Genomic DNA, 16,662 nt, shown 5'->3' with positions numbered 1-16,662 from the left:
GTGCTACTCATTCATCTCAGTGGGATAACTCATTAGTAACAGGAGGAAAGCTCAGAAACCAGGAGAAGAGTAAGTAGAATCTAAATTACTGAAGCTGTTAAGTCTTCTAACTTTCTGCAGTGCTTTTAAGAGATAAAGCAGAAAGAGCTGGAGAGCTCTGGCTATCAATTATCTCATGAATTTGTTTCTAGAGCAGAGAACAGCATGGATATTTACTGTAAGCCTTTCAAATGCTTTTATTGTTCTATACCAATATCTATAAAAGTATGATGCATAATATAACTTGTAAAGCCCCCGGAGAACTGGTCCGGATTTGCGAGGTTCGTGCTGTAGGACGTCCCTCGGTGCGCTGTCAGGAGGTGAGTAATGGAAACGACACCATCAGACCTCCGAATCCTCAAAGCCTGGAGGGGAGCAGAGCAGTCACCTTGCAGGGAAGTTGCTTCTCTCTTTCCTGGCCTCTTTCCACTGACGGCTTTATGTCCAGCTACTGCCTCTCTAACATCCTGCTCTTGAATGTGTGCTTGGCTCTGGTGGTGGGATAAGTAGGTTCAGAAACATGCAAAATAGTTTCTTAATGTTTCTAGATACTTCTGTCAATGATTTCTTTGATTAGAAGGGGAAGGAATCTGAAGAGAAGTAGAGCCATCTGTTTGTGAACCTCCAGCTCTCGGCAGCTTTCTTCTTGGAGTGCACGGAGTGAAGCAGAGGAAGGCTTTAAAATTCACGTAGGAGAATCATCTGTGCTCTGTCGCTGTTGTTTTAGTGGTTTTGCTCCTCTTTACCTGACTAACTGCTGTTGTGTATTTACTAACTGAATACTACTGGCTTGGTGTTTTGATTTTTAACCACAGTACAACAGCCTTCCTAGATGCTGTCGCAGAAGAGTGTGATTCTTTTCTGTGGTTAAGATACTGAACGGTACTGGCTAAGGTGAATACTGGCACCAGAGACTTGAGAATACCCTGCCGTTGTGAAATTATTCCGTGTCTTCATTAAACGATCCCATCACCTCCCTCTCCCCCAGGAAAACACACACAGAGGTCTAGGCCCTGTCAAGAAGTAGAAATACACCTCCCAGTGTATTTCGTGTGTTAAATAATTCATAACAGTGAATGGGTCATAGCTTGGAGCACGTCAAAAGAAGTAGTGTGCTTTTCAATAATGAAGGGATAGCGGCTTGCATTATGTAAGTAATTTTAAAAAGTTGTGTAGTGGAAAAATACCGACCGAGAAAATAACAACTGTCACGTCATTCATAGGGACTGAATATTCTTGTGACGTGGGGAAAGAGCCCATACAACAAATAACAAACAACCATCATGACATTTTTAAGCTGCTAATACTTGCTAGCTTGCTAATAGCTTGCTAGTAGCTGCTAATACCACTTGCAAAAGTGGTGGGAGTTTCTTCTATTTACGAGTAAAAAAAGAACAAAACCTCAAATGCTGTTTATTTCTTGACGAGCTTTAGTGAAGGAATTTAATCACGTTCCTTGCAATAACTGATTGAAATGGAATGCTTCAAATGTGTGTTTAGTTGGCTTCAAATTGGCTTCACTTCTTCCGATGGACGTTCTTTTAAAAATCAGAGTATTTTTACATCTCTCTGTTTAGTGATATTAGTCCTCGGTCTTTTAGAGTTACTTTTTCTTATGTACAGCCTTTTTTTTTTGTTCACCTTTGATATCCTGAATGCCTTCGATTATCCACTTTCGACGTACGTACTGATCTCCTTTAGTGGACTGGCATTCTGCGTGTTAAGAGAGACCAGAGTGTGAAACATATCTACGAAATGCGTTTCAGATATAAGTTTTCCCCCTTCTTTTCTTTCCGTGGCTTTAAAAAATTATTTATTATGTGTTCAATATTCAGAGGCACGTTTCATGAGGGTCTTAAGATACACGGTGGATTTTTTGTTTGTTTGGTTTTTTTTTTTTGAGGCAGAGATCCAGTGGCACTTGCTGCGGGTGAAGCACAGACATCACATTATTTTTTTTTTAATGATTTACCGCTGTGTGTTAAAAATAGAGCACATTCTTCTTTTCCTGAGAAATCCTTCTATCCTTTGAACTGGTGTGCCACCACTTGACATCTTGACAAGCTGCTGGTCCTACCCTTTGAAAGCGCCGAAGCCCTGGCTCCTGTCGGGGGGGTGGGAAGGTGTTTACTCTGTGCCTTCTCCTCTGAAACGCAGACTCCGTAACCCACCTCGAGTATTTTACTCCAAAATGCTCTTCTGGGCTCGAAGCAGGATAATAATTGATTGCTCTCCCTAAGACGCGTGTGCTGGAGGAGCGGCACAGCTCCTGCTCCCCGGCTGACCAAGATTTAACACGTGTTTAGTGGTTCCACTGGGTGAAAAGCTCATGGAAAATATGCCTGCAAATAAGGGTTTTCTTTGAAGACACTTGAAACCTTTTAGCCAAAGTTTATTTTAATATAATGATTTATAGACGTCATTAAACGAGCTACCTGGCAACTTACAGACTAATTTTGAGCTCAGTTTGATTCTGTTGTAGGGAAATTGTTCTGCACTCCTCACCATTGTGTGCAAGTCCTGTCTTGTAAAATACAATTTGTTCTTTTACACTGCTTTTTATGCACAGAGATATGTTTTAATTTGTTATGATGTATTGTTTTTTAATGAAAAGTGAATGTATATTAGGCTCTATTAGGAAAAATAGGTTAAGGACAAATAGCTCGGAATTGGCAAGAAAAGTAGTGAAATCTGTGGTGCCTTCTGGGCTGGGAGGATTTTTGTGGCTTTGTACCTACCCGACGCTGTGATTCCTACGCAGATGAGTTTTCCCGGGTAGTAGCAAAGTCTCTTTGTTCCTGAACGAGGAAATTGGTGGTTCTCTGAGTTCTGGAGCTCTTAGGTGGTCTTAATTATCCTCTGCTATGGCAACTGCCTGCGTATACCATACAGAACAAGATTTTGAACTTGACTGGATATTCTATAACAACTGCAGGCTGGTTTGAATTACAATTTTTACATGGTTTAATAATAGACCTCTACCCCTATGTTTTGTGTCTAAGACCCAGATCTGTTACTGGTACCCATGGTGGGCTCGTTACATTACTGGAGGCAAATAAAATAAAAAGGGATAAAACACGAGATGGCGTATTGGGAGGAATGGTGGTTTTCCAGCAGAAAAGCCAAGCGTGGTTCTGTGTTTCTGGTCCTGGCTCCCTGTTGTTCAGAGGCCACAGACCACGTTGGGGAAGAGCTCAGGGCTGTCGCACAGTGGACCTTCATCGCTGAGAGAATTCGGGTTGTTCGGTCTGGAGAAGAGAAGGCTCCAGGGAGATGTTATAGCGGCCTTCCAGTCCCTAAAAGGGCTCCAGGAAAGCTGGGGAGGGACTCTGGATCAGGGAGGGGAGCCATAGGAGGAGGGGAAATGGTTTTAAACTGGAAGAGGGGAGATTTAGATGAGATCTCAGGAAGAAATTCTTGGCTGTGGGGGTGGTGAGCCCCTGGCCCAGGTGGCCCAGAGAAGCTGTGGCTGCCCCATCCCTGGAGGGGTTCAAGGCCAGGTTGGACGGGGCTTGGAGCAACCTGGGCTGGTGGGAGGTGTCCCTGCCCAGGGCAGGGGGTGGCACTGGGTGGCCTTTAAGGTCCCTTCCAACCCAAACCATTCTGTGATTCAGAGGTACCAAAGCCTTACCTCCGGGTGAGGGCCCTTGCAGATGGTTAAAAAACCCAATAAACAGGTTTAAACATAAACATACAATGGTTTCACTGCGGTGTGAGAGTTGAGTTTTGCTGTTCCTCCATGCTGTCCTCCACTTTCCTCGGGTTTTCTACACAAGAGGCTTCTCCAGGGATGAGGTCTCCCGCGTGCAGATGCCCCTCTGGCCGTGCTCCTCCGACTTCTTTCTGCTGTTGTCCGACTTCAGCCAAATAAGAAAGATCAGGAAAGGCCTTGGAGGGACTTAGCATAGAGACCTTGAAGTGCCCTAAATGAGGACAAATCTTTGTGTTTGCATGGTTTGCAGAGCAGCAGAGCGCATTCCCGAGCAGCCGGGTATGGGGAAGCTTGGCCAAAGCTTCGTCTGCCGGGAGCTGGAGCCATTCACCGCAGCCGACGGGAAACGAGCCTGGACCGATTCTGGTGCAGATGTCGCCACTTATTTGTTTTTCATTATTCCGTATTTATACACAGCACGTTTAGTTAGGATTTGGAAACAGCTTGATATTTTTGTCTTCTAATTTGCTATTTTGCCTACTAGAAAGAGGCTACATCAGCATTTTGGACCACGTTCAGATCTGCTGTAAATAGATGCAGCTTCCTTTCAATCAGTGACATTGTGAATACTTATATCGGGGCTAAATGTGTCTATTTTTAGCTCTGTTGTCTTACCTAGTCGCTTCTGTTTGTTTTAATAAGATTTTTATTTACTCCTGTTCAAAAGGTATTTGAATCAGATACTAATAAAATTCCAGTTGGAATTAGAGAAGTAGTTTTTGCCAAGGTTTGTTTTATTACGGAGTTCCTCATTAATTTTTTTTCTTTTCATTATTATCCCGTGCTCTCAGTTAATTGACATTCTCGTGAAGATCAAGATAGGGCGTTGCGACAGCGGAGGTGACCTTTAGACGGCAGGAGAAGGCAGCGGGCCGGCGCGCGTCCCTCTGCCCGGCTGGCAGCCTGCCCCCAGCCGCCGTCCCCTCGCTGAGCGCGGCAGAGCCGTCCCGCCTGAGCGTCCCGCTTTCGAAACACTGACAGCACGGCAGGAGAATTGCAAGTAACCAGTTGTAAAATGAGAAGGCAGCTTTAATCCCTACAAGTGGAAAGGGCAGCATTTCTTTATTCAAACCGCAAGAGAAGGGTTCTACATTGCAGGTTTTATTTCTTTTCTTTTTTTTTTTTTTTTTTTTTTTTTTTTTTTAAAAAAAAAAAGACTCTGCTAACAAACAGATGGCTTTTAACAGTGCTGTGTATTGCAAAGCACTGCCCGGTTCTGTTGGTCCCAATAGCGCTGTGCAGTCCCATGCTGGGAGGGGAGGACGTTTTGGGGGGCGGTTTGGGTTGAACCTGGAGGGATACAGCCCGCGGACATCGGTCTCGCTGCGGAGCCGAGGGTGGCTGCAACGAGACGCTGGGCTTCCATCACAGCAGGGCAACCGCAGAGGTGGGAATTCAGAATCTCATAGATGGAGTGTGTTAAATGGATAAACGTGCCAGCCCGGGATAGCCTGGGAGGAGCTGTGGGCTCGTGGGGGATGAGCACGTAGCCAGGGGTACCCGCCATCCACATGGTGAGAGAAGGGTGGTGTGGGCTGTGGGGAAACCTCGCGTGGGAGTGAGAAGTGGCACAGGAGGCTGCTTGGGGTAATAAAATAGTGTAATCCATAATCAGCTTGTGAACGTGGCGTCAGTGGCCAAGCCAGGCTTGGCTGAAGCGTGTAGGCTGGTCACCGCCTGCGTTTCTGCTCTCTGCCCGGCCTGGCCCTGAGAAGTGCTGAATTTGGGGAATAAAAGGCAGACCTTATTCATTCAGGGGTGAGGTGGGGGCTTGCTGTTGACTTAAGAGTCAGGGTTTCATGCAAATTTTCTGAAATCATGCTAGGAAAACATAACTTGAAATAAATATAGAAGTAGAAAGTATGTTCTTTTTAAAAAGAGATGGGTTAACTTAATTCCCTCGCCTTGTCGCCTCCAAGCTTGTGGAGCGGACCTTGTCCGGTTCAGGATGAGCTCTGGGAATGGTCCGATCATTCCAGCGGGTGCAGGTTTTCTCACCGGAGACCCCTGGAGCTCGGCTGCTCTCCGCATCTCCCCATCCCCGCCTGGTCGCGAGTGGCCAGTTAAGGGCCTGCAGACCTCCAGGGTCGTCTTTATCCCTCCTTGACAGACGTTTTGCCTTGGTAATTGGAATTGCAGTTAATGGCGTTTGGCAAACTTAGCTGTACAGGATTGTCCATAAAAAGGTAACGGGAAAAAATTATTGTCCAAAGACTGGGAAAGCAGAGGCTTGGAGCTAGGTGCTGTCTCGCACTCGCACGTATGTGTTATTGATATCATCCATCACTCTGGTGTTACCAGAAAAAGCTTTTAAAATTATATTTTTTTTCCCCTTAACAACTAGTGATCTGGTTGTTGCAGAAATTATATAATATGGAAGAAGAAATCTTTAAAGCGAAAGCTGTCAGCATCTTTATTTCATAAATAATTGCTGGTTCCTTTTATCTGTTACTTAACACTATCATTTTTTTAATTCCTGCTTTCTGTTCTTGGTCTTATTTGCCTGTGTGTAGTTAACTGTGCTTATTGTGCCTTTCAGCAGTTCTCCTTGAACTTCTTCAAACTACTGTCACTTATTCAATGCAGCGTCTGTCAATTAGTTTTGCTATTATCTGAGAGCTGCGGTTTCTGGCTAATAATTTTTCACTCAATCTGAGAACATCGGTAAAAGAAGATTTCCTTTGTGCTGCAGTGGAAGCGCAGGATGCGTTGATCCAACGGGAGGGCGAAACAGAAACGCTTCTAGTACGGAGAACATTAAGCTGTAATTGGATTTGTTTGAATTCAGGACAGTGGAAAGATTTCAGTTGTGCTGATACCTGGGGACGTGGATTGCCATGGTCAGACAGGCTGGGAGAGGAGCAGCGCGTCTGCATTTGTGCTGTAAAAGAGCTAATTGTTTAAGGCCAGTTGTTCAAAAAAAAGAAAAAAAGATAAAAATCAGGGAACATAACTTCTTAAAATGAAGAGTTTACCCACAAAATCTTTCTTAATACGTAGGAGTTTTAGGTCGTTTCGAGCAATACTCTCGACTGGTAGTGGAGACTCTGATTCTGTTTTCCTCTGTCGTAAATCTTTAGAGGAGTAATTACGAGTGACTAAAAGCCGCTCTCACAGCTTGGCAATCTGGTTTTGTTTCTTGGCTTCCCCAAAGATTTTTTTTTTCCTTAACATCTCTGTCTTCCAGGCTCCGCGAGAGTCTCTTACAGTCCCCAGATCCGTCTTCATTCTTTGTCCTTAACCATCAGCCTCAGATCAATCATCCCTGGAAATACAGTTTTCCTGCAGACCTCCCGGCTCCGTGGCAGCGATCCGCCTCCTCCCGCCGCTCCCCAGCCCAGCCCTGGGACGCAGCTGCCCTTCATCCCGCTGGCATTTCCCTGCGCAGAAGAGCATCTGTCCAGACAGGGCGCGGAGGGATGCGTTTTGCTGCCTGTCTGACGTTACTGTCGTTTGGACAGAGAAAATGCCTGAGTTGACACCTTTCCCCTCTGTTTTCACGAGGCAAGTGGAAAAAAAAATCTCATTGATCAAGACATTCCCAATTAATTAAAAAGTTCTCCATCGCTCGGTTTATCTTTCCCGAGCTACAAGATTGTGCTGGATGCCCACAGTTTTTTCTCTGACGTCTGTGTGGCTAATAATGTTGAGAGCAGCGCGCAGGGTTGCCTAATGCTAGCCAAGCGTTAGGACGTACTTCAGCGCTCCGCAAGGATGTGATTCTGGCCGATCAGATGTGGGACGTGGTGGTGGGGAGGAAGCTTGTTTCCCCAGCGCGGCGTGGGGAGCGGGATGCCGCGGCGCCGGCATCCTTTTGCCGGGGGCCTGGAAATGGCTTCGTCTGTCGCCACCGCAGAAATGAAGCGGTGATGAATTCTGCAGCTGGCTGTCCCCTCCCAGTTCTAGAGTATTTTTCCAGCGCTGAAGCCACCAGATGGTGTTTCAGTGACTGGTGCAGGCACTGTCACTTCGTCCTTAGAGATGTATTCTTGGAGGTATTCAAAATACGTAGGTTCCAGTTGTAAGGGATGGATCTGAACTAACAGCCACGTGGAAAACTTGTAGGACGACATAACCTGGTGCTTATTTGCAGAGCAGCGCGTGTGGCTTAACTTTCTAAACTGTTGCTTGGAAAGCTCGTGGTACATAATCCGTCCTATGGTTTGGTTGGAGTGTATCTTTTAAAAAATAATACTAGGAATGTTTCCATCCAGGGCAGTCGTTCCATGTGAAATCCCGATGTTTTGATGACTATATAAGCTGCGTGTATGTACGCAGTACACCTTAATGTACGTACATAGAGGCTCCCAGTCCATAGGTTCTTCAAAGGAAACTTGAAATATGTATTTTTATTATTTCAACTCAGCTGGTATCAAACAGCATTTCTTAACAGGAATGTGGTGGTGTTTTTTTTTTTCTGAAGAGACAGTGGTGAACAGTTAAAGAAAGCTGATGCTCTAATTTGTGTTAAACACTCCCCAAGAGTTAGAATAATATTCTTCTTGGCTGCTACTGACCTTCGTAAGTGGATTTTATTTTTTTTTCCCTGTTGCAACTTGTAAAAATTACAATAAAAAAAAAAATCTTAGCCATTTTTCTGGCTACAAGAGAATTTCTGCGTGACCTCCTGCTGTACCAGAGGCAGCCGTGCCCGGGATGAGGAGTGGGATCAGCCCCCGTGCGCGGTGCCACCGCCGGGGCCGAGGGGACACCCCGTCCCCGCCACCGTCCTGTCCCCACTGCCTGCTGCGGAGTTGGAAGAACCACCCACAGCTTTGTCTACGCCAGGCTCGCAGATGCCTTGGGTGTCCTCCTAGTGAATAATTACAACGTTGGTACCTTGGTGGAGAAGCGATGTTTCGCACTATAAATTATTTTACTGCAGTATTTCTTAATAATTTATTTTTTTAATCGTAGGTTTTAAAATGCTGCTGTAATAATTCTGCTCGTCTTCACTGAAACCTGATGAACAGCGTTTTCTCAGTATTGCTTCATACAGCTATAACTTATTATTATGACTATATTAAAAATGTCTAACTTCTTGTTTCGGGATGTCTGTAGATTTTTGCGCAGCGATGCGGTTCGGAGGAGGGCTGTATCCCACAGGCAGCGTAACCCTGCGATTGTTCCGTGTTCTCTTCTCAACCTTGGCTTTCTCTGCAATAATTAAATTGAAAAAGTTTGGAAAACATTAAACAGAGCTGAAATGTTTGGCATGATTGTTGAAAATTTGTGTTGGTATATTTTCACACTCCTCCCACAGTTGTCTTTGTGGGTTTTGTTGTGTGGTTTTTTTTTGTTGTTGTTTGTGGGTTTTTTTGGTGAACAGCCAGGAGCTGGGACCACGCCAGGGATTTTTCTTTCACTGCATTCATCGCTCTTTGTGCCACTCTTTAGTCTCTTAATTATGCGACTGTAATCTTCTTTGCTTCATTGTCCAAATAAAAGTTCAGTCCATTCAGCGTTATTCCGCTCGGTGCTGCTGCCGTTTCCATCCTGTGTAAAATAAAAGTTCATCAATCGGGTTCCGTTCCGTAAGTGGCAGATTTTGTTCCGAAAACCGGGTTCGTGCCACTTTGACGGCGGGGGAAGGCAAGCAGAGGTGTGCTCTCCGGAGGGGCGGATTCTCCCTCTCTGGAGATGAGGGGTTTTGGGTGGCTTTGGCTGGGTTTTGGCGGCAGCAGGGACGGTCCGTGTCCCTCGCTGTGACAGGGTGACCCGGGGTTCGGTGGGTGGCTGGGAGCTCCATACGGGGCATGGGGATCACTGGGGCTGCTCCGCTCCCGTCTCCTCTGCGATACGGGAAGATAACTTACTAAGAGTATTTCCATTAGAACAGGAACTAAGACAAGCCCTTAAAAAAAAAAAAAGTGAAAGAAAAAAAGCACTCGGATTGCAAATTGCTTTTAAGGAATAGAAAACTTGGGGTCAGTTGGCTTTTTTGCTTTCAAAAAAGCACAGTTGTTGCCATTTCAAGAACGATTCTTTTTGTTGAGAATAATTGTAAAGTTTGGAGAATCTTGTAATTAGATTTCTGCCCTTATTTTAGAGAAATAGTTTGTATAATCTTCAAAACACCATCCTAATCAGCTAAATGAGTCAAGGGAAGTATAGTTGTCGTCTGGTCATAATCCCTTTTCTGGTGTTCTGATGGTGACCCAATAAATCTAGGGGACCCCAGGAAAACAAGCTCTTCCGATCGGACATCTAACTTGGGATCTGCTTACAGCTCTAGAGGGGCCACCGAGAAGCTGAGAAATGTTTTCGTTATACATAAATGAAAGCTTTTGTTTGCCTGATTAGCATTGCTTTGTCCTCTGCCGCTAATGGTTTTGCTTCCGAGTAGTTGGTGGGGTTTTTCTTATTCAGCTCTGTGCTAAAATTAGATGATAGTGAGTTGAAAGGACACGGTGTTCGTAACGGACAGTGAAATGCTCTCCTGTACACGCTGCAGGGAAATTACTACATAGCACATGAAGTGGGTTTTGCATTTTTTTTTAGGGATAGCGTAGTCTGGAAAGCATGAGGGGTCGTAGGTAGTTGTATTATTTCTCAGTTGAGCATACATTGACGTGCTACTTTTTTTTGGTAATGTAATTTTGCTATAACTTCAACTCACACTTACATTTTAATTAAAAAATATACGTCTCCTGTATGTATATATTTATTTTTTAAAGCTGAAAAGGCGTGGTTTGTATCTTGACGTGCTGCCCTGTTGGGAGAGGAGTGGAGCGGGATGGATTTGTTGTTTTAGTTGGAACTTTTGTGGTCTTCCCTCCCAAAGCTGGGTGTGATTTCAGTGAGAAGGCCTTAATTCTAAATAAGGAAAGGTATTACCCACTGCAGTGGACTGAAAGCACGTCCGTTTACAGCTCTGAGGGGCTTGCAGATAACCCAGACAGTTAGCCGTGACAGCAGATAGCCATGTGCAGTAAAAGGGAAGCAGGTACCAGCTCAGCCAGACGTAAAGACCCTGATTCCATGAGGTGAAGCATTAAAATGCTTATAATGGAAAACACTCGTCAGCAGGCTGCCGAGGTCGTGCTTTAAGTTACTTGCGAAGGAACTGTAAAGATGCTCATGTAATATATTGTGCTATAAAACCTACTAGAGGTAACATTAACCAGTAATTCTAGAATTGGAATGCAGAAGAGGTCGTTTTTTATCAATAAAAAGTAGGTAAATTTATTTCCAAAAAACCCCAAACCGTGTGAAGAGTATCTAGTTCTTACTCTGGAAAAAGAAACAAAACCTGATCCATGAAGAGGAATGGGATATTTTGGTGCATTATGTAAACATCTCATAAAATTCTCAGCAGGTAGAAATTGGAATATGCTTAATATAGCTACGGGAGGTGAGTGAGGTGTATGATCCTTTTCTGTTGAGAATCAGTATTGCCAAGCCGTGGCAGCTGGGGATACGTACACCGGTGTATACAATCCGTGGTGATACCTGGCTATCTTCGTGTCCCTTCTTACAAGTTATCATAGTAACGGTATGTTGTTTTTTTCTGATTTTTTTCTTTTTCTTTTTTCTTTCCAGGATTTTTGCTTTTTAAAGACTATTGCATGAATGAGATCGATGAAGCCGTCCCTCAGCTGAAGTTTTACGAAGAGGTAAGCGGCGGTTGCTGGAGGTTTGGGAGAGCGCGTCGGGGGCGGGGGAAAGGCTGTCCTGCCCCGCGAGCCCTCGGGCAGGGGGTGCTGAGAGGGGTGTGGGGAGTGCGTGTTGTCCGCAGTCCTTTCGGCTTCGTGGTGGAATGGTTCCTAAGATGACAATATTTTATACAGTAACGATTGCATCTCAAAGGGACAAAACCGACATTTTAAACAAGTTGAAGAGGCTTTTAAAAATAGCGATGTGACTATTTAATCAAGTTGGTACTTTGGTACAGTACTCTTCCAGCATATTTTGTGAGAGTAGTGTAGATAATTTTTTTTGCCCTCTTGCTGGGCAAATACTTAAGATTTAGAAAATGGAATATTTGCAGGAAAAATAGCTCAACTTCTAACCGTGCTTTTATTTGCATATACTGAACTGTGTCTTTATTAAACATAAGCTAAAAGTATTTTGGAAGTTATTGTTACTATGTTTGTCCTTCAAGAGCTAAGTATGTTCAGTTTTAAGGCATGATGTGTTGAAAACAAAACAATGGAAGAAAGTTACCTGAGCAGCCACTTAACCAGATGTTCATTCACTACATCCATGTGCCAAAAGATAACTTGGAAAATACTGAGAGAATGACGGAAAGGGGAAGAGTGCCAACAGAGGTTAAAATATTTACAGGTTTATTAATGTTTTCTGTCATAAGGTACACTCTTTCACTATGGTTCCTTTGAATTATTCAGAAGAAGTGAGCTGAAATTGGGTTCATCTCAGCTTCTACTTGTTAAATATCCCCGATACCTTAAGTTAAGCCAAGTACGTTCTTGAGAAATGGGAGAAGCTTTTGTTTTGCGCTTCAGAATCTTAGTTCTGCCACAAACCAGAGGTGAAATTAAAGTCAGTAACATTTGCCAGCTCTTCTGCCTTGGCTCCGTGTCCTCCACCGGAGGAAGCGGCGCGTCTGGTCCTCCGCATCCCGGAGGCTTTCCCTGTGCCGAGGTGAGATGCCCAAGCACCGTGCCTGCAGTCCCAGGCACCTCGTTCCCTGTAGCACCCACCCAGACTGAGAGCGACGCCCCGGTGTCCGTAGCTGATTTCGGGCAGTTGCCTGGCCTTATGGAAAAGGACATGTGGCTGGAGGTACCGGCGTTCGGATCACACTCCCAAATGCTTCTTGCCCTTCTCTAGCATCCTTTTGCCTGTAGAGCAGAGCGCGGCTGCCCGTGGCGCTGCACGAGGGACGCAGGGACAGCCGGGGCTGGCGCTGGCTTCTGAGATCTCTGGGGAGTGGCGGTGGCAGGGCTGCAGAACAGCCCTGGGAGTGCTGCAGAGCAAGAGGAGCCTGCGGAGGGTGGTGCGAGAGGTGGCTTTAGATCGCTAAGGTGCGTTGTACTCCGTCGTCACCAGATAATGAAGGAAGCAGCTCACAGACGCCATGCCCAAGGCTGGCTAATAGCGTCGCTGTTTTGGGGGAGTGCGTCATGTCCTTCCCCAGCCCTCCCGTGCCCAGAGGGAACCCCCCCCCCCCCCAGCACGTCTGCGCCCTCCGCTCGGGAAACTTGGAGTCTCACCGCTCCGTTCATTCCTTGTCAGATTTGTGACGCTCTAAATATAAAACTGTAGTTAATCCTATCATAGGTGCTGCTTTCAGTTAAAACGTGCGCACGTGCTCTGAAAATGCAGCCTGTATTGCTCAGTATTAATTAGAAACGCAGCCCGAGATAACCTTTTGTCTGGATTACTCTTAAGCTGGTGATTTAAAATTTTTCTTGCTAGTGGGCTAACAGCACAAAACAGGCTAAGCTGGTTATCAGTTTGGAGGTAAATCCTCAGCGATACACAGTTCCCTCCCTCAAATTAGATACTCGCTGTCAGTAATGGAAGAATGTTTTTCTATCATTTTCATCTTTTATATACCGAAGATATCGCTGTCATAAGTAATCAAAAAGGCATGTTGTAGCAGATTGTTTAGCAAGATATTTTTAGCTGCCTCTTTATCTCTGAAACAATTTGAAATTGTATTTTTAGCTTATTAGCAAAGTGTTGCCTAAAAAGAATTTTAAGTGCTTTGTCATGTACTTTTCGAAAAACCCCATTAAAGATATTTAAAGAGAGGTTCGTTGCGTTTTCTTCTGTGACATCCTGGATTCAGAAGCTTTTTTTTTTTTTTTAAATATGTATATTTGGTTTACTTACTGCATTTATTACATGCAGTATAATTTGAGTACATTGCTACATTAAAAATCGCTTGATGTAGAAGGGCTCCGTACTCCAGGGATTTCATATTACTGCAGCTTAAGTCACGATCAAGCATTTAACTGGGTGAGTGATTCATCCAGATCGGTTTCAAAAAAGAGAGGAAAAAAAAAAAAAGAAAAAGAACTTCTAGGTGCTTGAAAACTAATGCCTTCTGGTTTCAATTTTTGAAAAGATACTTTGTCAGACACTTTTCTTGAGGTGAGCTGAAGTTTGCCAGGGAAGCGGCGAAATTCACGGTGACACGGGACGTGATCTCGGGGTCGGGAGCGACACTGCGGAAGCTGCTGCTGCCAGAGCCGGGCTACATTTATAAATGGTGACACTCTCAGCTCTGCCCGGTGCTGAATTTTTTTGGCGTGGTACAGTAATGTTCCATTAAATAAACATGTAAAATTAGCTTGTGAATATGTCAGGCGTGCATGTTAAATGCCATCCCAGCAGAGGTGTCTCACAGCATCACCTGTGTGATGAGCGGCGTCGGGCAGCGTGGTCAGGAGGGTGTTGCTGGGACTGAGCTGCCCGGGAATATATCACCGATGGGGACTTTTGTCACCTGCTGTCCTTTTCTCCAAAGCTTTACAAAACCAAGGGACTTTGGTTAAAAAGCCCACTGTCAGGGCAGGTGGGAGAGACACTGAGCTGGCGCCAGCGTGGCCGTGGGGGGCTGTTGCAAGAGACCCCTCTGCTTCGGGTGCAGTGAGATGGTTTAATAAAATAGATAGGGAAGGGCAGGAGGTTGCATTCGAGTAAGACAATATGATATGCACCAGGCTTTCTCCTGTACTTCTAATTATTTTGCGGCATTGCATTAATTAAAAAATGTTTCTTTGGCAAAGACGTTTTGAATCATTTTAATTATATATTGGTACCAAGGGGGAAGTAGTCACAGATGGCAAATCATGGTGGAACTGTTGCTTTATCATAGTCAGCAAACAAGAGGACTACAGCTAGAAAAATAGCGAGTTTAATTACGGTGTTCCACCTTCAGAGAGAGATTGGTCTGGGTTTGTCCCGCGGAGACCTGTTTGAGGGCTGTGAAGTCCAGCTCGTCCTGTAAAAGGAGCAGCCTCTGAATGAAGGGCGAAAAAAAAGTATATTGTGGTGACATGGAGGCAAAACACTTTTTTTTTTTTTTAATCCTTACTTTTAAAAGTCCTCAACAATGTGTTTTCTGTTAACCCTGGTGCTGCTCTGGCTGTGAAAGCGTGGCTGGCGGGAGAGCGGAGCGGTGCTTTTTGTCCCTGGAGGCGCAGGCAGTGCGTTCTCCCCGCTGCAGGAGGGATGCTCTGGCACATCGTTTGCGGAGGCTGAAAGTACAGACAGCTGGGACATGGCCTCTTCCTTCTCAGACAGGCACGGAATGAAATCCAGCTGGCTCTTATTCCACTTGGGTTTTCCGGAGTCGGTGTACGGTCCAGAGCAAGCCTGCACACTTACTTTGGAGCCTGGGACCTCACAGGCTGATGCCGGGAAGGTCCAGCAATGAGAGCTGAGACTTGTCCCTAAAGATCTTGTGTGATTTTTACATTCTGTCAATCCTGTAAGAGCTCTTGCCCTACATACACTCCAAAGAACCCTTAAACTTGGTGAGGTTTTGTATTTTTCTGGAACCGGTTGTCAGGTTTCGTTCTGTAAATGAACCACATGGGATTGCCGTTGCTGGAACACACTGACCTCCTGTATCGCGTCTACAGAAACCTGATACGTTTTGTGAAACCGTCTTTCTGACTGTCTTTGGGATTCAAATTCAACTGGCAGCTGGACCGTGTGAACATTTTGAAATATGCTTTACATTCTTGCTTGGACACGGGTACGTGACGTGCTGTAATCGCCCTGGAGCGGGACGCTTGGGCCGAGGGCTGTCACTGCGCGATGCTTCTGCTGCCGGTATAACATTACATCCAGCTCCTCTGCTGGCCCCGGGAACCTGGAAACGGTGCTGCGGATGGGCCAGAGCATCGAGTGAAATAATGTGAGAAAGGGGTCAATGCTCTCAAGCGGTAGAGGAGCGAGGTTGGTGCTCTCCGTCCGTGAGCTGAGAAAAGGGAAGAAAACCTTCATTGACATCCCTGGGCGTGTTTGCAGCAATTTTAAGCGAATCCGTTTCCTTGCATAGGAGGGAAATCTAAGGTCAACTGTAACTCTGGTATTGCAGGTGGTTTTTCTCCAACTTAATTAAGAAAATAATAAAGTCAAATAAAACTTCGGCCAAAGTCTTGTTTTTCCCAAGCGAGTGCAAAATCGTTAGAAATGTGCTCACCTCATGGACCCTTCTCTCTTGTGTTGCAGATAAAAGAATATGAGAAGCTGGATTCTGAGGAGGAGCGTATGACCCGAAGTCGCCAGATTTATGACACGTACATAATGAAGGAGCTTCTCTCCTGTTCACATGTGTGTATCGTCCAGATTTCACACCGCTCTTTGCCTTACTCCAGTAGCTTGACAGCAGCGATAGTTCCAAAATCACTGCTGTTTCATTCAGAGAGCAATTAAAAACCTATCGCTGAAGGAATTGTTGCTACAAATACTTGTAGTGCTGTGGATTTCCCTTTGAAGTCTGTGGGACTGGGTTTGGCTGAATTCAGCATGTTTTGGGTTTTTTTGAGTTTGTTTTCCTTTTTTTTTTTTTTTTACAGCAATGAGATGTACAGATTGGTGGCGTGTGCCACTTTTTATGGAACTTGGTGGTATGCAAAGGAAATATTTGGAGATTTAGCTGGTTTCTATTTTTTCAAATCTCTATTTTAAAAATAGGATGAGTGCAGTTGGTGTGTCTGTGTACACACACAAATAAACATCCGTTAACCAACCCAGCAACATCCCTGCCCCCAAAAACTCAAAGAAATGTGAGTCGCTGGGGCCTCTGCGGGACAGTTTGGATGTTGAACTTCGGTAAAATTGGAGATTTTGTCTAAAACTGATCTCACAAGGATTTTATTATTAATTATTATTTGTTCGGTCGTAAAGCAATCTTTCATACCATACTAGTGACAATACACGTTTTAGCTGCAATATGGTAAGTTGGAGGCGCGGGGCCGCGTTGTGGC

The 16,662-nt window shown here is 45.0% G+C and overlaps 1 protein-coding gene across 1 annotated transcript in view; it reads left to right on the top strand.

Moving 5' to 3' along the window:
• Window positions 1–16,662, top strand: part of GRK3 (G protein-coupled receptor kinase 3) — a 72,747-nt gene that overhangs the window by 26,436 nt on the left and 29,649 nt on the right. Inside the window, exons 3-4 of the mRNA XM_054219542.1 lie at window positions 11,294–11,367; window positions 15,905–16,006. Of these exons, the coding sequence (XP_054075517.1) occupies window positions 11,294–11,367; window positions 15,905–16,006 (176 nt within the window). The remainder of the gene's footprint in view (window positions 1–11,293; window positions 11,368–15,904; window positions 16,007–16,662) is intronic.

The sequence above is a fragment of the Rissa tridactyla genome, chromosome 13, assembly GCF_028500815.1.
Source record: "Rissa tridactyla isolate bRisTri1 chromosome 13, bRisTri1.patW.cur.20221130, whole genome shotgun sequence".
Lineage (NCBI taxonomy): Eukaryota > Metazoa > Chordata > Aves > Charadriiformes > Laridae > Rissa > Rissa tridactyla.
Note: the sequence above shows the minus strand (reverse complement) of the source record. Positions and strands in the feature narration are given on the sequence as shown.